At 51.9% G+C, this 24,165-nt stretch overlaps 9 protein-coding genes across 9 annotated transcripts; 6 read left to right on the forward strand and 3 right to left on the reverse strand.

Moving 5' to 3' along the window:
- Positions 1 to 688: 688 nt before the first annotated feature.
- Positions 689 to 2,256, reverse strand: ATEG_03062 (uncharacterized protein; the record flags this gene model as incomplete). Its single annotated transcript, XM_001212240.1, has 2 exons — positions 689 to 2,033; positions 2,093 to 2,256. 2 exons carry the CDS (start codon positions 2,254 to 2,256, stop codon positions 689 to 691), a joined length of 1,509 nt encoding a protein of 502 aa, XP_001212240.1.
- A 703-nt stretch (positions 2,257 to 2,959) lies between these two features.
- On the forward strand, positions 2,960 to 5,375 carry ATEG_03063 (phosphatidylinositol-3-phosphatase YMR1; the record flags this gene model as incomplete). Its single annotated transcript, XM_001212241.1, has 3 exons — positions 2,960 to 2,983; positions 3,102 to 3,548; positions 3,612 to 5,375. The coding sequence occupies 3 exons, from the start codon at positions 2,960 to 2,962 to the stop codon at positions 5,373 to 5,375; spliced, it is 2,235 nt and encodes a 744-aa protein (XP_001212241.1).
- Positions 5,376 to 5,960: 585 nt separating this feature from the next.
- ATEG_03064 (40S ribosomal protein uS3) lies at positions 5,961 to 6,939 on the forward strand (the record flags this gene model as incomplete). The annotated part of the gene is made up of 3 exons (XM_001212242.1): positions 5,961 to 6,105; positions 6,172 to 6,485; positions 6,607 to 6,939. 3 exons carry the CDS (start codon positions 5,961 to 5,963, stop codon positions 6,937 to 6,939), a joined length of 792 nt encoding a protein of 263 aa, XP_001212242.1.
- A 553-nt stretch (positions 6,940 to 7,492) lies between these two features.
- Positions 7,493 to 9,754, reverse strand: ATEG_03065 (phenylalanine--tRNA ligase subunit beta; the record flags this gene model as incomplete). Its single annotated transcript, XM_001212243.1, has 9 exons — positions 7,493 to 7,656; positions 7,712 to 8,520; positions 8,576 to 8,817; positions 8,876 to 9,142; positions 9,201 to 9,330; positions 9,392 to 9,468; positions 9,527 to 9,546; positions 9,598 to 9,638; positions 9,702 to 9,754. The coding sequence occupies 9 exons, from the start codon at positions 9,752 to 9,754 to the stop codon at positions 7,493 to 7,495; spliced, it is 1,803 nt and encodes a 600-aa protein (XP_001212243.1).
- Positions 9,755 to 10,683: 929 nt separating this feature from the next.
- On the forward strand, positions 10,684 to 13,038 carry ATEG_03066 (protein phosphatase 2A structural subunit TPD3; the record flags this gene model as incomplete). The annotated part of the gene is made up of 9 exons (XM_001212244.1): positions 10,684 to 10,746; positions 10,825 to 10,930; positions 11,019 to 11,170; positions 11,230 to 11,721; positions 11,775 to 11,889; positions 11,943 to 12,087; positions 12,141 to 12,241; positions 12,300 to 12,637; positions 12,700 to 13,038. 9 exons carry the CDS (start codon positions 10,684 to 10,686, stop codon positions 13,036 to 13,038), a joined length of 1,851 nt encoding a protein of 616 aa, XP_001212244.1.
- Positions 13,039 to 15,169: 2,131 nt separating this feature from the next.
- Positions 15,170 to 15,889, reverse strand: ATEG_03067 (acetolactate decarboxylase; the record flags this gene model as incomplete). The annotated part of the gene is made up of 1 exon (XM_001212245.1): positions 15,170 to 15,889. The coding sequence occupies one exon, from the start codon at positions 15,887 to 15,889 to the stop codon at positions 15,170 to 15,172; it is 720 nt and encodes a 239-aa protein (XP_001212245.1).
- Positions 15,890 to 16,710: 821 nt separating this feature from the next.
- On the forward strand, positions 16,711 to 18,522 carry ATEG_03068 (thiamine pyrophosphate-binding protein; the record flags this gene model as incomplete). Its single annotated transcript, XM_001212246.1, has 2 exons — positions 16,711 to 16,792; positions 16,844 to 18,522. 2 exons carry the CDS (start codon positions 16,711 to 16,713, stop codon positions 18,520 to 18,522), a joined length of 1,761 nt encoding a protein of 586 aa, XP_001212246.1.
- An 841-nt stretch (positions 18,523 to 19,363) lies between these two features.
- ATEG_03069 (putative capsule-associated protein CAP1) lies at positions 19,364 to 21,241 on the forward strand (the record flags this gene model as incomplete). Its single annotated transcript, XM_001212247.1, has 2 exons — positions 19,364 to 21,138; positions 21,190 to 21,241. 2 exons carry the CDS (start codon positions 19,364 to 19,366, stop codon positions 21,239 to 21,241), a joined length of 1,827 nt encoding a protein of 608 aa, XP_001212247.1.
- Positions 21,242 to 21,867: 626 nt separating this feature from the next.
- Positions 21,868 to 23,447, forward strand: ATEG_03070 (uncharacterized protein; the record flags this gene model as incomplete). Its single annotated transcript, XM_001212248.1, has 3 exons — positions 21,868 to 22,015; positions 22,096 to 22,571; positions 22,635 to 23,447. The coding sequence occupies 3 exons, from the start codon at positions 21,868 to 21,870 to the stop codon at positions 23,445 to 23,447; spliced, it is 1,437 nt and encodes a 478-aa protein (XP_001212248.1).
- Between the last annotated feature and the right edge of the window lie 718 nt (positions 23,448 to 24,165).

Below are 24,165 nucleotides of genomic sequence, written 5' to 3' on the forward strand. Positions count from 1 at the left end.
CGTCTTGACGGGCGTTCTTCGTCAAGCGTCTTCTATATATTGATCTAGGTTCTCTCTAGTGGAGGCATACCAGTTGCCGTTTGAACAGTTGATCGCCCATATTGGAGATCCCTTCCCACAATCATCGTCTGTGCGGAGACAGAAGCTAGTTCGCTGTGGAGTAAAGGCTTCAGGGTATACTGCAGGGACCATCAGTCCAAGAATAGAGGCATCGACTTCCCACGGCATTTCAGCGGCATCTCGGGTGTCCGCTCGGCAACATGTGAGCCTAAAAGGACCCATGCGCCAAATGCGGAGTGGACGTGACGAGCACCTGGAACTGTGCACATTCATGTTGGACCCAATCTGTGCTAGCTTGGTGATAGACAGCATTGCTCAAGCGGGGTTTCCGTCGTCGTCCCTCTACACATGGTAGATATCTTGTTTTCGCTTCGGGTCTGGAGTTGCAGGGAGTGAACCGCTGAATGCAGTTAGATATGTCTCCATTTCAACCATTTTGTTTTTGTTCTTACTCGTCGGCATGATGTTGAGTGCCGGATACCACACTTCACTATGTTAGTATGGAAGCTATATACCTACCTGGTAGGCGCTAAGAGGCTTGATCCATTATAGCAATACCGATCTATTACTGATCACATATAGTCTTCAATCTCGCCAAACAAGGAGACGAATGCTCATTGCGATGGAGTTAGATGCGGACTATCTTGTAGAAATCGTCCACACCTTTCCTTAAACCTTTCTCCCAGGCCCTTCCGAGCTGTTTATCAAGCGAATTTGTTCTAGAAATTCGCTTTCGAATCCACAACTCAAGAGCTCCAATCCTGTCTCCTCCTTCGCCACCACCAGGTATGATGCCATGAGATACTGCGCCGAAGAAGTTTAATGCATCGCTGAATCCAGTGTCCCATCCCAGTTCATAATAGTGACATTCTGAGGAACTCAAGAGGCTTGACTCGTGTGACAATGATCCTCCGCGAACGTGTTCCCTCTGAGATTCTGCTTGCTGTAGTAATTTTTGAATTCGCGTTTGTGGGAGTGCGAGCCAAACTGGAGCAGAAATATTACCTGCATCGACTTGCTGTTCGAGCTTCCAAGCGTCGCCGCCAAGTCCATGCATCTTAAAGCCGCAAAACGCGGATCCGCAGGCTTTCGACGCCCACTGCTTTCCTTGCGCCTGGCCAAAGGTTCTCATTAAAGAAGGATATTCGGAAGCTTTCGCACAAGACCAGCTTTGGGGGTGCATTGCGCAGCTGTACTCGCCCACGTACACATCCACAGCTGTACCCTGAGCAACAACATTCTTCTGACGAGCCTCAAGCTCTGCGAGCTCACTTGGTATTTGTTGAATGACGGACATCGGGTCCATAGAGCGATATTTTTCGGCAGTATAATACCGGTGAGTATCCACGACAATGGGGCTTCTTCCTACACGCGTCGGAAACTGGTTCTTCGACATGGCAAGATCTAGCGCTGCAGAAAGATCTCCACCATCGCTGATAAACATCGGCAAGGATGGATTGATGGAGCTCGCGATTTCGAGGACCTCATCATACCATTTTTCGAGATCACACGTCTTCCAGTCCGTGTCACTCGATATTTGCACACCAATCACCTCACTCATGGCATGAAAAGTCACTTCCTGGACGATGAAAGCGACACAGTCTCTAGCTAGGCTCCAATTACTGGAACTCGGACAAGCATCAACAGTTGTCTCATTACCGGTACGATCACGACCTTGAGACCGTCCCGGGATTGTCTGGAAGTCAATCAAGACACCGATACCGTGGTCGTAGCACTTCCTGAGCAGATGTCTCACAGTGTTCCAGCAGTTGTTATACACCTGAGATGGCTCCCCTTCGAAAGGTGACCCTATGCAGAACACAGGACCAAATGTGAAAAACCCAACGGGTAACCGTATAGAATTGCATTTAGCGACGGTTCTGAGCCATACGAGGTCATCATCGGTCAGTGCTGTCCGCCAGTGAGACTCCCAGTCCGATCGAGTTTCGTCAAGCCCTTTTGTCTCAATCGAACTGTGTGCGAGGTATCAGTTGGATCAAATCTAGAGAAAGACGAATCGTCTGCTACCAACCGTTTTATCTCCCCCAGTTCCCTCGTGCTGTTGAGATCCGTCTCAAAGGCGTTGTTGTCCAGCCATGGTCCATGCATAAAGATGGGTCCCACATTTGTGCCATGCTGATATCGATAGCGGAATATGTCATCCACCGATGGTGGCGAAGCGTGCGGTGTGCTCATAGTTTTGCCTATGCAGTTGCTTGAAGCTTTGTTTGATTTGATCTTCTGGTTGTTGAGATGCTCCTTCGGACCGAGGGGTGATATATACTTGCGACAAACGGATTAGGATAACGTTGATGAAAAGAATCAATCGTGCAGGCCGTTATGTATCGTATTGAAGTCCTAGATATTGAATAAGAGAGAGGCTTTTAGCCTGTCAAACAAGTTCTTAGTGGCACTAGATAGAATTGCCTGAGGCTAGAAGGCTTACCGAAAGAGGCAGTCCGTCGCAAGTACTAGTAGAGAGACGAAGGACCAGGGCAGGAAGACGTTTCAGCAAGAAATGCAAGGTTTATTGGACTGGAAATTGATGGAGAAAGAATGCTGCTATTCAGAGAAGTTGAAGAGTTACATTACAGCGCACCATACCCAGAGTTGGAGCGTGGACAGAATGATGGAAGAGCTATCACGGGGTTGACGTAGTTAGCGAGGGGCTCCGCATCTGACCTAGTCCGTCATGACCGTTGGGTATGCCGACTACGCACCTCTCTCAAATTCAGCTCGGTTATTATTTTGCCTTCTACAGCGTCTTTGGTTCCATTTCCTGCATCGGGGATTTTCTCGCCGTGTTGTTCCAATATTCTGTCGTATCATATCCTGTGTCAATTTTTTATTTCCTGGTGATCCGGCCATGAAGTTGATGCGGACACGGCAATAGCAAGGCATGGAGAAAACACGAATCGCTAAGGTTTGTTTGATCTTGACATGCTTCACATTCCCCTTATTTCTAATTCATGATCGACTGATGCTTCCTGCTCTATCTCCCACAGGTTGAAGATGTGACCTTAGCGCGTCGTGGTGAACAGGTTGTCGGCACCCTCCACCTCACCCCTCACCATATCATCTTCTCCCACATCCCTCCGCTACCGGATAATGCGCGTGCTCAGGGCACCCCTATCCGTCCAAAGGAGCTTTGGATTACGTATCCTATCATCTCCTTCTGTACTTTCCGACCAGCCCCCGCCGTCTCTCGCCAACCGTCGGCCATTCGCTTACGATGCCGCGATTTTACATTTGTCTGCTTCTATTTCGCGACGGAGAGCAAAGCGCGGGACGTTTTCGATAGTATAAAGACATGGACCTGCAAGATAGGACGCATTGATAAACTCTACGCATTTACATATCAGCCACCGCCGCCGGAGCGAGAATTCAACGGATGGGAGTTGTACGACCCTCGCAAAGAATGGGAGCGACAGGGTGTGGACAGCGATGGACACGGATGGCGGATTTCCCAAATAAATGCGGACTATGGGGTATGTGCCTTCTGACATTGAAGGCATCTCAATCGTTCCATGTCATTGACTCGGATTATGCAGTTCTCTCCAACCTACCCCGCTCTATTCCCGGTGCCTGCTGCGATTTCCGACAACACCCTCAATTATGCGGGACGATATCGATCCAGAGCTAGAATTCCCGTGCTGACATATCTTCACCCTGTCAACAATTGTTCCATCACACGAAGCTCGCAGCCCCTGGTGGGCGTGCGCCAGAACAGGAGTATTCAAGACGAGAAGCTATTGGCCGCCATCTTTTCAACTTCCCGAACAGAGAGGCCGCTCGCAGCCTTTACCCCTCCGCGCCTCGAAAATGAGTCCTCGGGGTCGACGCAAAGTGACCTGTCCGGTAGTCAGTCAATACCGGAGCTTACGAGCGCGGAGGAGTTGGAAGATGAGATGCTAGCGTCATTCCCTGGGGATCCGGAAGAAAAACCGCAGATATACGGTGCACAACAACACAATTTGATCGTCGATGCACGGCCTACAGTCAACGCGTTCGCCATGCAGGCCGTGGGGCTTGGCTCGGAGAATATGGACAATTATAAATTCGCTACCAAGGCGTATCTGGGGATCGACAACATCCATGTCATGAGGGATTCCCTCAATAAGGTGATTGATGCCTTAAAAGATTCTGATGTCACCCCGTTGGGGCCGAGTCGGGACCAGCTTGCGCGGAGCGGGTGGCTGAAACACATTTCCGGGATCCTCGATGGCGCCGGCTTGATTGCGCGCCAAGTTGGTCTTCAACATTCTCATGTGTTGATTCATTGCTCTGATGGATGGGACCGCACTAGTCAACTGAGTGCCCTGAGCCAGGTGTGCCTTGACCCTTATTATAGAACTTTGGAAGGGTTTATGGTCCTAGTGGAGAAGGACTGGCTTTCCTTCGGACATATGTTTCGGCATAGATCTGGCCACCTGAACAGTGAGAAGTGGTTTCAGATTGAGAACGAGCGCATTGGCGGCGACTCCAATCGTGCGTTTGGAGAGGCTGGTGGAGCAGGCAAGGCGCTGGAAAACGCCTTCTTAAGCGCCAAGGGGTTCTTCAATCGCGACAACACAAGCCGAGACTCTCTTCCTGAGTCGGATGGGGAGATGCAAAACTACGATTCCGATAATGGGGGAATACGGAAACCACCTAGCTCTGCCCCGAAATCAGTCGTCTCGGAGAAAGAAGTGACGAAAGTCAAAGAGACGAGCCCTGTCTTCCACCAGTTCTTGGATGCCACGTACCAGTTATTGTACCAACACCCAACCCGGTTCGAATTCAACGAGCGGTTCCTGCGAAGGCTACTCTACCATCTCTATTCATGCCAATTCGGAACTTTTCTCTTTAACAGCGAGAAGGAGCGCGTGGAGTGCAAGGCGAAAGAGCGGACTCGAAGTGTCTGGGATTACTTCCTCGCTCGTCGAGAACAGTTCCTCAACCCACAATACGACCCACAGATTGACGATCATAAGCGCGGGAAAGAGCGGTTGATATTCCCGCAGGTCAATAAAGTCCGATGGTGGAGTGAGGCGTTTGGTCGTACTGATGCCGAGATGAATGGCGTTCGTGCCTCAAGTGCTACTCCGCCTGCTGGCCGGGATGCGTCTACCCCCGAGCGTGCACCAGTGTTGACCGGTATAGAGACCGCCCATCATTCTATCGGAAGCGGGATATCGGGTAAGGAGGACCCAGATAGCATGTCGAGCCGGATGGAGACTATGACATCGGAGATCTCGAATCTGTCTCTGCCTACAACGGGAGAGATCCAGCAGGACGGGAAACGTATCAGTCCGATGGAAGTTGAGATGCAATGATAAAACATGGGACTAGTGCCACTCATGACTTGATGTATTTACGGTAACGACCGAGGTCTCGGCTAGAACTTGTGATAAACATTATTTCAGCGGTGTTGATGTTGATCATAGCGACCTGGGTAGTATGGATTATAGAAGTTGATGCCTTAATGCCTGAGCACGGAACGGTAGACTAACCCGGATAGGCAAGGCGCCCGGGGCACGCAAGCGAGGGTTGAGCCCTCTCCCGAAGAGGAAAGCCCACTCCCCACTACCGCCGAACTTCTTCGAAATCTGACCTTGACGGCAGCCGACTTACTTCGCCCTCGAACGACTTCCGCAACCACCGCGTCCCCGGCCCTTTCTTCGACAACCCAATTCCTTCTGCAGGATCGCAATCATGGCCGCTGTCCAGGGAGCTTATTTCGAAGCGCCGCAAGTTCGTTGCCGACGGTGTCTTCTATGCCGAGCTGAACGAGTTCTTCCAGCGCGAGCTGGCTGAGGAGGGCTACTCCGGTGTTGAAGTCCGTGTCACTCCCACCGTCACCGACATCAGTACGTCGCCTTCGCCCTTCGAGTGAATTTCCTGTCTATTCTTGCACCACAATGCCTTCCCGTTGCCAAATGTATCCTGGGTTGGACAGAGATCGGAGACCGGCGATCACTAGCGGAGGTGGAAGAACAGGAGAGAGGGAGAAAGAAGAAGAGTTCAACCCAGTGATACAGGCGACTGGTTCAATCTTGACCAGGGGTTATGGAACAATTTTGGCACGTTGAAAAAAGATCTGGTCAAATGCTAACGGATGTGTTTTCGCAGTCATCCGTGCCACCCACACCCAGGAGGTTCTCGGTGAGCAGGGCCGCCGCATCCGCGAGCTCACCTCCCTCATCCAGAAGCGCTTCAAGTTCCCCGAGAACTCCGTTTCCCTCTATGCCGCCAAGGTCCAGAACCGCGGTCTCTCCGCCGTCGCTCAGTGCGAGTCCCTCCGCTACAAGCTCCTGAACGGTCTTGCCGTCCGCCGTGCCTGCTACGGTGTCCTCCGCTTCATCATGGAGAGCGGTGCCAAGGGTTGTGAGGTTGTCGTTTCCGGAAAGCTCCGTGCTGCCCGTGCCAAGTCCATGAAGTTCACGGTACGTTTGGGAATTCTGTACAAAGGGTGACTCGGATGGGGGTTTCGACTACCGGCAACTATAGTTGCTGTGGATGAATACATGTTGGATACAGAATGGCTGACAGGATTGCTTTTTACAGGACGGATTCATGATCCACTCCGGTCAGCCCGCTAAGGAGTTCATCGACTCCGCTACCCGCCACGTTCTTCTCCGCCAGGGTGTCCTTGGTATCAAGGTGAAGATCATGCGCGGTTCCGACCCCGAGGGCAAGGCCGGCCCCCAGAAGACTCTCCCTGACTCCGTCACCATCATCGAGCCCAAGGAGGAGCAGCCCGTCCTCCAGCCCATGAGCCAGGACTACGGTGCCAAGGCTCTTGCCGCTCAGCAGCTCGCCGAACAGCAGCGTCTGGCTGAGCAGCAGGCTGCGGAGGCCCAGGAGGGTGCTGGTGCGGAGGCTTATGCGCAGGAGTAATCTAGTTTATTTTCTTAGGCCCTGCTCTTTTTTCTTCGTTCCTGTCGTCCTACCTCATTTCAATACCTGACGAAATAAAAGAACTACATGATCTTCCAAAACGGGTTTTCTTTCTGCAGCGTTCCATATCATTGCAGCTATGTTCTTGGCTCCCTAGTGAAATACCTAGGTAGGAAAACATGATGTCCGAGATGAAGTTACGGGGCGAATCCAAAAGGAAGTAACGGGTTCGTTTAGCTTGGAGCATGGCGGGAGTGCGGTTCATATAAAAAAGAGCAATAGCAGGCAAAAAGTTCAAAACAACATATGTGCAGTCATGAGTATTTGGTCGTAGATATAAAACGTGCGTCGCATGCCAACTCCATACTCAACTGCACCGTGGCTATACCCCTAGGGTTGTTGTTCGTTTAAGCTTCTACGCTAGTAGCCATTTGAAAATTGCCTCTTTTTATTCTTTTGTCTTCGGACTTATCGCTCATGATGTGTCTTATCTAAACATTGTGGATTGTATACTTTCTTTCAACAAGGTTTCTATGATCTACACAGCTTCCATTCACAGGAAGGCTTCGATGTTGATCTCTAGCGTGCTGACGGGGTACTTCAGTTCGTAGTTCTCCAACACTGTAGGGTGCAGGATACCGAAAGAGCCGATGACGTGGTCCTTCCCTCCGATGCGGAGATGGACGGAGGCAGCGTGACCGGGGAAATAGGTAGCGTCTGTGATCCGAATCAGTCAAATGGTCTAACAAGTAGAAAGGAAGGATAAACTTACCATCCAGCTCCTCAATCCAATAGTGCGATTCACCCACAGCGGGGTTCTCCAGACCCTCCTCGGTGGTGATGAAGGCACTCTTGAGCATGGCCATGGTACGGTCCAAGAGACCGTGGACGACCTCAAAACCGCTGGTCTTGCCGTACCACGCGGCGGCGAAGTGCCGCTCGTTCCGACTCTTGCGTTCCAGAGACAGGTCCTTGAAAGCAACGTCACTGACCTCAAAGATCTTCATAGGCACTGTGTGGTGCTTGTTCTCGCGGATGGTCTTGAGAAGACCGGGAAGGAGACTCGTGCGGACGACCTGGAATTCCAGGGTCTTGGGGTTGGATAGCTTGACGGCGGTGTTGCCGTCATCCTTGCGGTTAAGCCAGCCAAAGTTCTCATCGTGAGAGCACAGAATCAAAGGAAGGACCTCGGACCAGCCTGCCATGGCAGCCTCCATGCGGACGATGTCCGACAGTTTGTTGATCGGGAGGGGCTGGGCAATGGTACCAGACTTGCTGGGGAAGGACCTCGGGAGGTTGTTGAAGCCGTAGGCAATGGCGACGTCCTCCATGATATCAGCCTGATGAAGCACGTCGGCGCGGGTCGGAGGGATGTCCACGTCGATGAGATCAGGAGAGGAGGCGGAGGGCTTGGCATTGTATGCCATCTTCTTCAGCAGGTCGCAGATCTGAGTGGCGGAGAGATCGAGGCCACAGCATTGATTGAGGTAAGAGATTTCGGCTTGAGTGGTGCGCGGAGACATATCGGGAACGACCCGGGTTTCGTTATTGTGATCCGAAACAATCTGGACGGGCTCGATGCTGTTCGGGTTTAGTTAGTAGACCTCGCATCGAAAGTTGGAATGACCTGTCTTACGTGAAAGGCTCGGAGCAGTATTCAGAGAACATGGCGACCATCATTCTGTTGACAATCTCCACCTTGGTCTTGTCGAGGGCCGTGATTTCAATGAAGACGTTCTTGGTATCAAGCGTGATCTTGGAGTGGTTTCCGTTGATGATAGGCGGAAGAGAGCAGACAACCCGGTTGGCATCGTAAATGACGGGGTAGACGGGAGAGTCCCGAATGATATGAAGATACTTGCCGAGATGCTTGTCTTTCTGTGATTTCAATTTGCGTTAGTATTGAGGCGGCCGTGAATGCGACGGATCGGCCTACCTCATAGAAGTTCATCAGTTCCTCCCCATTCATTTCTTTCGTCTGGTTCAGCGGGGTGAACTTGATATCTTTCGGAGGCAACGCTTCATAGGTGAAGGGTCCTTTTATCGTGTCCAGGTCATGAGTACCAATGGAAACAAGTGTACGCTGTCTAGCAAGGTTCTGATGAAGCTTGTCTTGCAGGGCGATGAAGGACTCGTAGCGAGCCTGGTCGAACTTCACGTTGCGCAGGATAGCGCCAGACACGAGGGGTCTGATTTTCATGGTCTGGTTCCCGCCATTAGACCGGTACACATCGTGGATAGGCACCGAATGTTTTACTCACATCCTCCTTAACAATAATCTTCTCAAGCTGTCCGTTCGCGGGCTCGACCAGTCGGTAGTTGGGGAGGGGTCTCCGGCCCAGGAAAATGTTCAACATGAGGGCAATGCCCTCGAAACACAGCATGTCATACCTGACGAACACTCAGTATATGCGGTTTTGATATAGGGCTCAGTTGGGGTGGGGCATCGCACCGGTTGGCGGGGATTTCGATCTTGAGCTGAGGAGGCTCCTGTTTTCCATCGACGATAGGTCTGTCCGAATTCGTTGTCTGAAAGTAGACAATTAGTACAGGCGAAAGTACCGGATGGGGAGAAAAGGAGTATTACGTCTTCGTCGAGCTCGATGCCTGATCCCAGTAGTTAGCGCAAGCCCCGCCGACACCGTCTGTGTGACATACCAAACTCGAAACACAGCTCATCGAACTCCTCGGTCGTATACCTGAGACACAGAGAATCAGTAAGCGTCCTTAATATATGGGGTTGGAAGGGAAATTGGACATACTCCCTTCCGAGCGCCTGGAAGAGCGCGGCCTTGTCGACGGAGATGGTGGGCATGGTGGGGGAATGTGTCGCCTATGCGATTCAACCGTGCACGAGAAACCGGAGAAAGAGTAGTTGGATAGTCCTCCCACGGAACCCAGGAATTGACTGATCAGCGAGCCTCACGGAATCTGCTGGAGACCAGAATCTGGTGGTGGAACGGAGAGGAGGGGCGGCGGAGAGACAACAGCGTAGAGCGGAGGAGTCATCTTAATTTCCAACAGAACATTTTCCCCTCGGCGGGCGGACAAAGGCGGTGGGTAGCGTGCACCGCCACAGGAGATTACCCGTTTGGGCTGGCCAGAGATTTCCCTGCTGGGAATATCTAATCACCGCCACAGCTGCTGCTTTGACCACCACCGCCGACCGATTCAACCTTCGCTTTGAGCGACACGAATACTCACTCTCTAACCCCCCCTTGTCCATTATTCTCCCCTCTGCCTCATTCATCCTCTCTCGATCGAGATCTCATTCTACCGCTGAATCATCTCCCAGACCATTCCTCAGGTGGTCGTCCAATTTCAATTGTTCCTCGAGGTATGTTGCTATCGTTAACTCCTGGGTGTTGCTCTCACTGGTCCTGCGGCGGCCCAAACCCCACGAAACCTCGCTCCGGGGACCTTGACGCAGACCATCACCACCACTACCACCACCACCTTCTACCTACTCTCGACCGACCCTCTGCTCTCACTTTGATTCCCGCCACGGCGCTTCCCACTTCAGCTCCCGCTAATTTCCTTCTCCACTAGGTGCTTGTCCTTGTCATTACGTTCTATGACAGCCCCTCGTTTTTAGATCGTCTCCCCGCCCAAAATATTCCCTGTGTTCGCGTGAGCCTGGCTCGGATTGCCGCCTGAGTGAGGACGTGGACCGGTCACTCGTCGCCCCTTCTTACTCGTCTCTTTATCCCGATCATACATCCAACACATCCAACTCCTTTCGCGATGGAGGGCCAGGGTGAAAACGACGAACTCTACCCCATCGCCGTCCTGATCGATGAGCTGAAGGTACCGAATACGTCCCCCGGACTACAGCATCCTACACCTCGTCTCTTCTCGACCGTCCTGACCTCTCTTTCCTTGTAGCATGACGATGTTCTCATTCGTCTGAACGCCATCCACCGCATCTCCACCATTGCTTTGGCCCTGGGTGCCGAGCGGACCCGGGAGGAGCTCATTCCATTCCTTGATGGTTAGTCCGACCCAACAAAGGATCAAAACAAACAGATATCCTGCAGTTTAACTCACCAGAGCGCATTCTAACTGTATATCCCTTGCAGACTCCGTTGAGGATGAAGATGAAGTCTTGACCGCATTAAGTGAAGAGCTGGGCAATTTCATAGAATATGTCGGTGGTCCGGAATACGGGCATGTGCTCCTTTCTCCGCTGGAGAATTTGGCCGCCATTGAAGAACCCGTAGTGAGAGAGAAGGTAGGGATAGTGTCATGATTCACTTTACTTGAATGGTTGATGCTAACGAAGTGCACTAGGCCGTCGAATCCCTCAACAAAATCGGCGAGCAGCTGTCCGAAAAGCAGATCGAAGAGTATTTCGTTCCCATGATCCAACGCCTGTCCAAAGCCGATTGGTTTACCTCGAAAGTCTCCGCCACCGGTCTTTACTGCGTGCCTTACAAGAAAGCCCCTACGCCCCTTCAGCAAACTCTCCGGCAATACTTCGGAGGCCTGGTGCATGACGACACTCCGATGGTGAGGAGACAGGCTGCCAACAACCTCGCCAAGTTTGTGAAGGAAATGGACACACAAGTCGTCATTGATGAGATGATACCCCTGTTCCAATACCTGGCGAGTGATGACCAGGATAGCGTACGTTTGCTTACCGTGGATATTCTGATTTCCATCGCGGAGGAGATTCCCAAGGAACAACAGCCCAGCCATGGTGTTCTGTTGACCTCCCTACGGAATTTGTTCGAGGATAAGAGTTGGAGGGTCCGATACATGGTCGCCGACCGATATGAAAAGGTACATTTTCGCCTTGTCTCGTGCCCGCCTTTACGGCTCTGACTCTGTGGCAGATCGCGAAAGCTGTACATGAAGAGGTTGTGACTCGGGACATGGTTCCCTCGTTTGTGAAGCTCCTCAAGGACACGGAGGCTGAGGTCCGCACTGCAATTGCCGGCCAGATCCCTGGTGCGTATTCTCCTGCCACCGGATCCGACCAGTGACTAAGACTTTGACGACAGGTTTCTGCAGCTTGATTGACCGGGACACGCTTCTGAACGAGATTATGACTAGCGTGGAAGACTTGGTCTCCGATCCATCCCAGCATGTGCGCGCTGCTTTGGGTACCCAAATCAGCGGCCTCGCTCCTATTCTCGGAAAAGAAGAGTCAGTCTCATGGCCCTATATGCAAATGCGTATGATCTCTAACCTCAGCGCAGGACTATCGCCCATCTGCTTCCTATGTTCCTTCAGATGCTCAAGGACGAGTTCCCCGACGTACGACTCCACATCATCTCTAAACTGGAGTTGGTTAACAAAGGTATGGCAAACACCGCAATATTGACGGTCTAAGGCCTCCGCATGCTAATTGTTTCAAGTCATTGGGATCGACCTCTTGTCTCAGTCTCTCCTCCCTGCTATCGTACAACTGGCCGAGGACAAACAGTGGCGAGTCCGCCTTGCAATTATCGAATACATTCCTCTGCTCGCCAGCCAGCTCGGCGTCAAATTCTTTGATGAGCAGCTGAGCGATCTGTGCATGGGATGGCTGGGAGATACAGTCTTCTCCATCCGTGAGGCTGCCACTCAGAACTTGAGAAAGCTCACGGAAGTGTTTGGTGTGGACTGGGCCAAGGGGTCTATCATTCCCAAGGTCATGGCCATGGGACAGCACCCGAACTACCTCTATAGAATGACGACATGCTTTGCTGTCTCGGTATGTCTCCTAAGTTCGATACGGACATTCCCTTTTCATTCGACGAAACTAACGGAATTTAGACTCTTGCTCCTGTCGTCTCCCTCGAAATCATCGACAACTCCATCCTTCCCATCTTGGACAGACTTGTCACGGACGAGATTCCCAACATCCGGTTCAACGTCGCCAAGTCATATGCTGTTCTAATTGACACCCTGCGACGGCTACCGGCAGAGGGCACCCTGGTAGACCTGGAGAAGTCCGGCAAAACCGCCACACCGTCACCGAAGGGCCAAGAGCTCATCCAGCAGAGAATCATCCCTAGCTTGGAAAAGCTGCAAGAGGACGAAGACGTCGATGTTCGGTACTTTGCCACCACTGCGACAGGCGGCCACGAGGAGGTGATGCAGACGTCGCCCTAGGCGACCTGGGTGGATGCTGTCTGTGTAAGAACCCATTCTACAGCGAGTGGGAAATGGTAATTAGGTATAGCACTTCACACTGCCTCGTGGGGATTCGCCATTTTGCCGATATTAGAAATAGTCCGAGCATCTGACTGGGATGGGATGCTCATGGCGTTTTAAATGTAGAGTCTTTTGAACCTGATCCTTCACCTATGGAAAACCAAAGGAGATTTCATATGACGATTATTTGAGTAAGCATCGATTAGGATGAACTCGGGATCTGGGCTGGATCTACGCGCGTAGTTCCCACAAAGCCAGTACATTATGGAAGGGAATATCTACAACATGCCTATAAGGATGAAGGCCCTATTGACCTCTTCAGATCCATCTGGCTTTGTCCGGTTAACATGCCACAGTCTGGGGTCAGCGTCCATTTGCATCTCCTAACCCGCCCTAACGTTGAAATTGTGTACTTCGATTTCTAGTAAGCACTCGTATATTTAAGCTATTTACCTACGCAGACCAGGGAACAATAACATGTGTTTTACAGTGCATCTGATCTAGACTGCAGGGCCTTTCTACTAAACACTCACCCCGTCGAGTCTCCACCTCTTCGACGGATATCAGACTCTGCGACCGGAATAAGCAATCTACGATGGCGCTGGCCCATCGCTCCTAGACCCTGGCATCGTTCCTGTTCCTGCGTCCCAGCCCGTTGTATAGAGAAGAGAAAGTGCAAACAGCTGAAACACACCCTAAACCGATGCCTGGGGCATCATGTGATTAGCAGCCATTCAGGAGAATGGCGTTAGTCAGGGGCCACGTGCCTGTAAGCTGTTATAGATCCAACAACATCAACATCTCCGAGGACCTCATTTATCCATTGACCTGTGCAATATTCTCGACATCAGTCTCTGTGGATCGAATTATAGATCCCTTTCAATGGCGTTGGACTGGCCTTGGCATTTCGTGGTGCTAGCGACACCAGCAGAAAAACAGCAACGAAGGGAGCTCTTGGATCTTCGGGGATTATACGCCCAGATCTCCATTGTCGCTGCTGTCACTGCGATACGGCTATATGGGAGCTACTCGAGAGTCGCTGGACCTGGCAAGCAGATCCCTCGGCCCCAAGACCGGCATAGGTCGTGGTGGGATTCACCGCCGGTTGCCGGTTGGACCGAGACACGCAGACAATATGCCATTATTCTCGTCTGGTTGGTTTGGCTTGTGTGTCTGTCCATGTGGAAGACTGGCGATGGTCAGTAGCCTCTTATTGATGTTGGCTTCTTCGGAGAAGACAAACACTAAACGCCTCAGATTATCTACATCTGACAAAAGCACTCGGACACGTCGGGCTGTCACAACTGCCAGTGCAGGTCCTGATGTCGCCTGCGTTCTACCTGAGCGCTTCGACGCCCGCCGCTTCATCAGTCATGTCTGTGCTGACGGGACTGCCCCAACACACGCTAACCGCGTACCACCGCCTGTTTGGCCGTGCCGTCCTCTCGCCGTTGCTGGTCGGGCACGCGGTTTTGTATCTGTCATTCTTTGCGCAGTCGAATCATCCGGAGTTCAGCTCGCTCTTGGTTAAACGCCTACAGGATGGCGACGTCCAATGCGGTTTGTTTGCTCTCACCGTGGCGGTATCAGTGTTGTTGTTTGTACGGCCCATCGGCAACCCGCGCTGGCTCCGCGGATGGTCATCTGGCTCCTTGCGCGCGAAGCGACAGGCGTTCTATTACACCCATCTTCTTCTAGTGGGGACGTTTGCCGCGGCAGCATACTACCATGTGGTGCAGGCGCAGGTCTTTGTTCTGCAGGCGCTCGGGGCGTTTGTTGTCAATGTGGGGTGTTGTTGGATTATGGCGCAGTAGGTGGGGAGGCATACATGCATTCGAGGGTTCAGGGTGGTCAATACCGTGGAATATAGAAGTACAGCGAAATCTGATTGTAAGTACTAATTCGGATTGGTAGAAAAGTTCATATATCGAGATTCCCTGGATGTATAAGGTACCTAGTAGGTACAGCTCCCAAGGCCTATACGAGGTTAGGTACAACTGACTAGATCCGGTGTGTGCCCAACAAACAAACTCTATTCCCTTTTCCCTTCTATCATCTTCTCAATCACGATATCCCATCATGAGAAGCTCTAATCAGACGTGGAAGCTCCCTCCGCAGTGTACAGCTCCTTCTCCAAGACACAGTTCAAAGGCGCCTCGCGAAACTCATTCGACGCAGGAAACTCAACTTGGTAGTTTCTCACTACTGCCGCACCCAGCTCCCCATCCTCCGCATCAAAATCAATAACATGGCCACCCACAGTACGATCCGCGGACAACAAATGCAGGTGGAAGCCCGGGACGCTAAACCCACTGGTATACTTGGGAGACCAGAACCCGAACAGCGTGCCCTGTATGTGTGTGCATTCGCGCATCTCCTGCCTCTTCGCCAGATGCAGCAGGGTTTCTCGAGGGTTGGACTGCGCCGGAATCACGCGAAAGACTACCCGCGAGAAGGAGGCGCGCAGTCGAAGCGAGAGAAAGACATTCTGCTCGTCGGGGAGTAGAGGCGACAGCGAGTGGAACAGAGACGACATGGCTGTGTGTGGAACGGAGCTGGTCAGCGTGGGCTGGAACCTGGTGACCATCGCGTAGGGAATGATATCCGTGGCGTCGAGACGGTGTAGGGGTCCGGTAGCTGGGAAGTGATACGTTACCCCGTCGATGATTACCAGCTCGCCGTTGAGACCGCGAACGGTGCCGATTCCATGGTCACCGTGTTTGAGGATGTTTTGGACCGTTGTTCCGTCTTGACAGATCCCCTTCATCAGTGCTCCTAGTATGGAGTATTGGTAAATGCAGTTTGCCATGTCGATCTCGGACGTGAAGATCAGCCACCGACGATACTGAGATTGTATGATTTTGTACCCGTTCACACTTATCCCACCTTTGGCTGTTCTAGGTATCGACACTGTTTATCTACTTTCGGATGTACAATCCTGTAGATTGGCTCCAGGTTCAGAATTTTAGCTTCGATCTGGGAGGGGGAGAAAGATGATGCTGTCGACACCAGATGAAGCAACACGCAGCCAATATATCTTGTACTAACCCCAGACAGATACAAGACAATTCTCATAATGCCGCCATTAGAGAGCCATCACATTCTTGCAAGCCGGACATCAAGGCCTCCAGTGTGCTCGCCGGCGCAACTGTCCTCATTCGGTAAGTGAGTGACGTCTACTCGCAGAAGGGCCTATCGGGAACTATATCCCAGTTCCATTGCTTATCTACAGTCTAGATTTTCTGGCCTGACCAAGAATCTACTCCGTATACCCTACTTGACGAAATCGATGAATAACAGGATTCAACTATGCGGATTCTTGTTTTCCTCAGGAATCCATGACTAGGGTGACGGATTCCGCGAAGGCCTCCTGTACATGGAAGATGGAGTGATTAATACCTTTCTCATCTTGTCCAACAGTACCATGCTCATACCAGAACCAAACAATCGTCAACTACAGGGAAGGAAGCCTGTTCGCGTCATGCATGTCCAAATACAGGGCCATCAGTGACGCATCTTACAGTGTCCGCAGACTGATAAAAGGAGACAGAAAGGACAGAAAGCAAGTGGTTCCGTGAAGAAAGCTCCTTCTCTATCTTTAGTTGACAACTACTTTATCACTTAACACAGATGGATGGCCGCGAGTTCGTTGGGCTTTCTGGGGGAGATGTCCTATGCGAGCTTCTTGCAAGACAGGGCGTAAAGCATGTTTGTATGTCATCCATTGGTTGACCATTGAAAATCTTTTGACTAAAAAGTACAGTCGGCTACCCCGGCGGTGCATCTCTCCAGTTACTGGACAGCCTCTACCGAGCCCAGCGATTTGAATTCATCCTTTCACATCACGAACAGGGCGCGGGCCACATGGCAGAAGGTTACTACCGCACCAGCAAAAAGCCCGGCGTGGTGATGGTGACCTCGGGGCCGGGGAGTTCCAATACGGTTACACCCATGCTAAATGCTCTGCTCGACGGAACCGCCATTGTCGTGATCTGTGGCCAAGTGCCGACAGCATCCCAGGGCAAGGGAGCTTTCCAGGAGATCAACATCGATGAACTAGCACGTACGTGTACGAAGTGGGCCACCTCTGTACAGAGCCTCTGGGAATTGCCGATGGCTGTTCGCTCGGCCTTTCAACGTGCAGTGGAGGGTCGTCCCGGCCCAGTGCTTATTTCAGTCCCGAAAGACATTGCTCAAGCGACGTTCGATGCGGAGGCTTTAGAAGCTTACAATAATTTGGAAGATGACTCCCTTGCACCAAGCCCTGATCCTGTCAACAATGACAGCGCAAACCTCTTGGGAGAGATAGATGTAGTTGCGGATTTGGTGAACCATTCGCAGCGTCCGCTCATATGCGCCGGGAATGGCGCCCTCGCCAGTGAAGAAGGCATAGCACTGCTGCGGCAGATGGTGGACGAGTATCGCATTCCTGCGGTTACCACGCTCCTTGGACTGGGGTGTTTTGACCATGACCATCCACTCTCTCTCGGAATGACCGGGACCTATGGAACGCCGTGTGCCAACTATGCGATCCAGAGCGCCGACCTCATCCTCGTGATGGGTGCCAGGCTGGACGAACGTGCGGTGGGCAAAGCATCTGGCTTCGCACCCAACGCCCTTGAGAAAGCCAAAGAAGGCAAAGGAGGCATCATCCATTTTGACATTAGCCTTGACTTTCTGGGGAAATTCGTTGCACCGACTCAAACCATTCTTGGAGACTTATCAATCACTGTGGGCGCCCTCCTCCGGCGATTGGAAAAGACAGACCGTGCAGAATGGCTGGGTTTTATACAGCACCTGAAGGAAGAATATCCTCTCCAGTCCATCTCTTCTGAGCACAAGCACCCTCAAGCTCTTCCTCAGGATATCATCGCCGAGCTGAATCAGCAGACGGCTTCTATGCAATCTCCAATCAGCATTACTACCGGCGTCGGTCAACATCAGATGTGGACGGCCAAATATTATGACTGGAAGGATGAACGCTTTCTCATCACGTCAGGTGGTCTGGGGACTATGGGTTATGGGCTCCCGGCTGCTATCGGGTCTAAGACTGCTCGGCCTGGCCATCATGTAATCTGCATAGATGGAGACGCCTCCTTCTGTATGTCGATGGCAGAGCTTTTGACCGCATCGCAGCAAGGTGTCTCCGTCAAAGTGATCATACTCAATAACCAGGAACAGGGTATGATTTCCCAGCTTCAACGCGAAAGCTACGAAGGGAGGATTTGCTATGCGCGGCAGGACAACCCTGACTTTGTTCAACTTGCGCGCAGCATGAACTGCCAGGGACAACGTTGCTTCTTCAAAGAGGACCTGCCTGAGTGCATCGATTGGCTTTTACGCTGTGATAGGCCTGCTCTGCTCGACGTGTTGATTGCGGAGACAGAAATGGTGCCCATTGTTTCCAGTGGACAGTCACTAGACTGCATGAAGTTTGAATAAGTGCTCAGAAGCTATGTATAGACAAGCTCTGCCGGTTCCTGTATTTTGGGTCAGATGTGTGATAATGGCGAGTTAGATTTCATCTTGTTGAAGTAGCCTGCAGAGACTTTAGTCAAAAACATTATTATAAACCTGCCTAGGTACCTAGGCATAACCGTGTTCTGCAAATATATCATGTGTTGTACAGCATGAGCTACCCTATATGCAATGGGCAAATATACATCCACTTTCCTACCTAGCTATACTTGCAGCCCTACATCAATCAACATGCGAGATTGGTGTCAGTGCGCAATTAGTCGAACTCAGAAAGACTGGCATGTCTGTTTCGGACGATCACCGCATGCGGCGAACAATGATGATGCGGCCCATTCCGCTTCCTCTAGCAGGTAGGAATATGGGGCGTGGAATGGAGATCTCTTGTTACAACCAGTTTGGAAGAATGAGAGGCCGAACACAAGGGATGTCGCGTGCAGAAGAAGTAAAGCACTCAGGTTTGCATGTTTTCAGCATGAATGGGATGTCTTCTTCATATTATCCTGAGCGAACTGTTTCTATTCTCATCGTGAGTTCCTGTCTTGGCACGCGTGGGGAATCTCCATCCGTCATTACCTACCTATTCTCGGCCCGGCGACCGGCTGTTTTGACTGTGTATGTTGGAAGATCGTGAGCTTCTTCTTCATCTTCTCCTCCCACCATCTTTCCTATATTGCTTCTCTGATGGAATCCTAACGCCAGAAAAAGCAATCCCATTGTTTAGGGTCGTTTGTTTGTTTCAGCCCATCCTCGGTTCAATGCGACTGTCTCACCCTCATATGCAGACAGACTCACGCTCCATGGCAGAATGCGACCCCAGCGTCTTCTCCCCCTGTTGGTAACGGTCGTTCTGGTCTGCTTTTCACTCATCCTCCTTCGAAACTCCCCCATATCCAATGGCTCTCGAACTAGCTCCCCGCTGCCTCCTCCCGTCCCAACTCCGCCGTCGCAGCCACCCGCCGAACAACAACAAGAACAACAGACGTCATACGACCACGAGAACTCGCGTCCTGTCGACCGTCGCATCCACCCCATCTCCAGTCTGGTTCAAGATGCCGAACAGGAGTTCAACCAGCTCCGCGCACGGCAGTCGCGCAATCTCGCAGACGCTGTCCGCGAATACCGCCGTCGCTATGGCATGAACCCTCCGCCGCACTTCGACAAGTGGTTCCAGTTTGCAAAGTCAAAGGGCGTCCAATTGATCGATGAATACGACACCATCTACCACTCGCTACTCCCATTCTGGGCGCTTCAACCGAGAACGATCCGCGAGCGCGCTCACGAAGCTCTCGGCTTCGACAATTCTATGCTGGGAGTATTGATCCGCGACGGCAAGGTGACATGGGTGGAGGGAGGCAGCGATGGACAGAAGTGGCAGCGCGACGCTACGGCCGGCATGTTGAAGAGCTTTGTCCAGTATTTGCCGGATATGGATCTGGTGTTCAACGCCCACGACGAACCCCGCGTGATCGTGCCCAGCGAGGACCTGCAACGCTTGGTCGCGGTCGCCACGGATCATGCCATTCCGGCGGCGTTCCAGAATCCGTCGCCTGTCAACGCGTGGTCAGCGAAACCGAGCGATCTCAACAAAGGCGATCGCATTGACGAAGTCCGCACAACTCGGTTCAATCGATTCGCGCACCAGCCGACGTGGACCAGTTCCCGGGCATCCTGCGCTGTGGATACGCCAGCGCGATCCCTGGATGAGGATGGCCCCGATGCGGCTAACCGATACGCCTATGGAGAGCTGGGGTTTATCTACAATGCGACCGCCTTCTCTGACATCTGCAATACGCCTTCACTCCGGTACAAGTATGGATTCTTCGACCGTGCGAACGCCTTCGATGTGGTCCGCGACCTGTTTCCAATCTTCTCGCAGAGCAAGATCTCCAGCTTCCAGGACATTATCTATCCCAGTCCGTGGTATTGGGCTGACAAGGTGCCCTACACCGAAAACCTGGATTACAAATGGGATGATAAACAGGACAAAATGTACTGGAGAGGGTCGACGACAGGTGGCTTCTCGCGAGCTGGTGGATGGCGACGACAGCATCGACAGCGGTTCGTTGGCCGCATCAATGCTTTGGACGCCGCCAAGGTCCTCGAGCGGAATGGCCAAGGGCAATGGGAATCCAGGGATGTGAACCGCCAATCGTACCAAGACTTGTTCGACGTCAAGTTCACATTTATCGGGCAATGCGATGTGGAGGACTGCGCCGCGCAGAGGGAGTACTTCGAGGTTGCACCACCGGCGGGCCCGCAGGATGGCTGGGCGTATAAACACCTAGTGGACATCGATGGGAACGCCTTCAGCGGGCGGTTTTATGCTTTCTTGAAAAGCAATAGTCTTGTCTTCAAGGTGGCTCTCTTCCGCGAATGGCACAACGAGTGGCTGAAACCCTGGCTCCATTACATTCCTCTCAGTTTGACGGGAGACGAGTATCTGGAGACCATGCGATATTTCACCTCCGAAGAGGAAGGGAAAGCAGCGGCGCCCCGGCTAGCGCAGCAAAGCCAGGAGTGGGCCAAAAAGACCCTCCGAAACGAGGATATGGAAGTGTGGTTTTTCCGATTATTGTTAGAGTGAGTTCCCTCTGTTCCTTTTGCTCCGCACCTTGCTGACAGCTGATGCAGGTACGGACGTCTGGTGGATGACAACCGAGAGAACATAGGATTCACGATGTGATTGAACCTTTGCTTCCTTACTTCCATGGAGCTCTATTCTACTATCATACTTTCAATCCTTTATGTTGACACGAACACCTTATCATGTGTCAACCGCACGATACCTTCACGATTCTGCCGTTATGTTATGCGATGTATCAATACCCGGGGCCAGTGGAGTACTGCTTGAGTGTCTGCTTGCATTATGAGGAGCTGGTGTTTATTGTTGTTCTGTACGGTATGCTAGGACCTATGCATAGACAAGAGGAAGTCATCAATGAAAGCGATACCCTCGGTACAAGTAAAACTGTAGTTATGTTAATGCCTGAATAGTCAGGCAGAAATATTTCACTGTCACATGCATGCACCCCACCGAGCATAAACGGTTGGCCAATGAAGCCCGTCAGAGCTTAGATGGAGGTTCTTTTGTGGCGGCGGAGATCATTTACACCATCTTCTTCTTCAAGCTCCCCACCAGCTCTCGATTGCGAGGAATGAACAGGTTTGATCAGCTTTTTCGTTGAGTGTGGTTTTCTATCCGTCTCTAATCTGCCAATTGTCCTCTCCGAGGTCTTGTCCTACCGACTGCGAGTGGCTAGTCAGCTCTCTCCTTTTTAGGTTGGAGGCACTCATCCGGCCATTCGAATCATGACAGGCGCATTGCTGAAGGGCCTGAAGGCCGTATTTGTTTTCGGCTACGGACTGTTCTCTTTTGCGATCTACGTCTTGATCGGTATTCGACGTGGGTTTTTCTTCAAGGGTACTACAGAAAAAGAAAGACTGGAGCTGCAGCTAGGTCAGTACTACAACTCTCCTCTGGGATTAGGGTGGCAGGAGTATTAAGGTATGGAGTGCTGACTTCTGGATGTCTGTTAGCGCGCAATCGTTTCTGGAATCTCTCGGAAAAGTATGCCGGTCTCTCGCACCAGATTCTCACCTTGCGAAACGGATTTAAGTTTCACTATGTTTGCAATGAGACCGCGTCCGACGCCTCAACCGACTCCAACAAACCACTCGTCATCTTCATCCACGGGTTCCCTGACAGCTGGGCTGTCTGGAGGAATATTGTCAGCTCGGAAGCTCTCCAGGAGAACGCCACCATCGTCGCCATTGACACTCCCGGTTACGGTGGTAGCGACAGCTTGGAGAAATACACGGCCACCAATGTGCTGGAGAGCTTGACTGAGTTCATCATCACTCTTCGCGCCAATTACGGGGTCGATGGAGAGTCTGGCCCGCGGAAGCGGAAAACGATCATTGTTGCGCATGACTGGGGATGCGTGCTCTCCATGCGCCTTGCAGCGGAGGCTCCCGAGCTCGCTGATCGGTTCATCCTGACCAACGGTCCTTTGGTATGTGCATGCGAAGGTGTAACTGGACCTTTCCAGCTTTTTACGATGCTAACTAGCGCGCAGGTCCGGCATTATTTCTCAAACATCCAGCGGTTGGCGTCTTCCTCATTTAAGATGTTGAAGACCTCTCTGCGAACGCCGATTCAGTCCCGCTCCACCATCTTCAAGGCTATCAAGACGTTGAAGCCGGTCGTCCGTCAGGTGGGTCTCTCCGGCTATATCTTTGTCATGCACTTGCCCCTTGCATATGTCCGGTATCTGGGCTCGGGGGGCAACTTTTTCTTTCTGAAGATGGCCCACAAAGCCTCGTACGGGAGCACACCCTTCACCGATCGCGACGCTGCAGAATGCATGGCGAGCTCTATTGGCCCCTCGATTGAGGAATGTCGGACACAGACGGCCGACGGCGATGAATACCCCGTCGCACTGGCAAAGGAGCGTGCTTATGCCAATTTCGAGCACATGGCCAAGTACTACCGCGAGGGTCTTGCGTTGGCCCGCTGGGAAAAGTCCGTCCAGACTATCACGGACCTGCACAGTATTTCCGGTGGAAGGGAGCTGCACCGAGCCAGCAGCGGCGCGGGCATCTTTGACGATGGACCGAAGGGCGCTCTGAAAGCACCGGCTACGGTTCTCTGGGGCAAGCAAGACATCGCTCTGGACCCGCGGCTCTGTCTTGATGGAATTTCAGACTATCTCGTGGCCGACAGCCAGGTCATCGAACTCCCTCGGTCGGGTCATTTTACTCCTTTGGAGAAAGAAAGTGCCCTGGCGCTGGAAAAGGCTGTTGAATGGGCGGTTCAGGGAGAGAAGAATGATATTGTCGCTGTGCTGCAGGCTTGCTATGCAGGAGCTGTGGTGAAGGTTCGCAAGTGAGATTATCTTGACGCGAATGTGGTCTCTTATTCTGAGCGGCGATTCTCATTTCTGAATGGTCCTTGTGGAGCTGATTTCCCGAGGCCTGGTCTGGTGAATTATTCCCAAGCGATGCAGTTCGCGTTATGGCCCGGGCAGGCATTATGTGCTACCCACTCGGCTCCTCTTAAGAGTGTAGTGATTCTGGCGTCGTAGTCCTCGATGCGTTTTAAACCGATCCAATATACGTGAGCCAGGGTGGCTTTCTCGTGGACTCTGGCGCCGTTAATATCTGTGATAAGGTGGAGATGCATGTACCATAATGTATCATAATCATGCAAAGGTCTCCTCGTCCTTTCTTTGTTCCCTCGAGAATCATCGAGTGTGGCATCTATAGTACCTTATAATGGGGTGAAAGGTCTCGGCCGGGGCGACTTGCGCCCCATTCGCTGGCATGCATCTAATCAAATTCCCTCCAATCGTCCATTTCGCCAGGTTTAGCCGGAATTAGTACCTACTAGCTTGTCTGGGTCCCTAGTCTAGGTCCTGAAGGTACCTAGCTACTACTAAGCTAGCTCTGTTGGTCCATTCCGGAGCTCTCAACTTCCTTTGGCGTCACCTCCTTACAGACCAACTAATCAATCCCCTTAACGCCACTTTGTGTTTTCCGACGGTCGCAATAATGAAAAACACCTGATCTTTTTTTTTTTTTTTTTTGTTTTTCTCTTTCAAGATGAAA

The sequence above is a fragment of the Aspergillus terreus genome, genomic scaffold, assembly GCF_000149615.1.
Source record: "Aspergillus terreus NIH2624 scaffold_4 genomic scaffold, whole genome shotgun sequence".
NCBI lineage: Eukaryota > Fungi > Ascomycota > Eurotiomycetes > Eurotiales > Aspergillaceae > Aspergillus > Aspergillus terreus.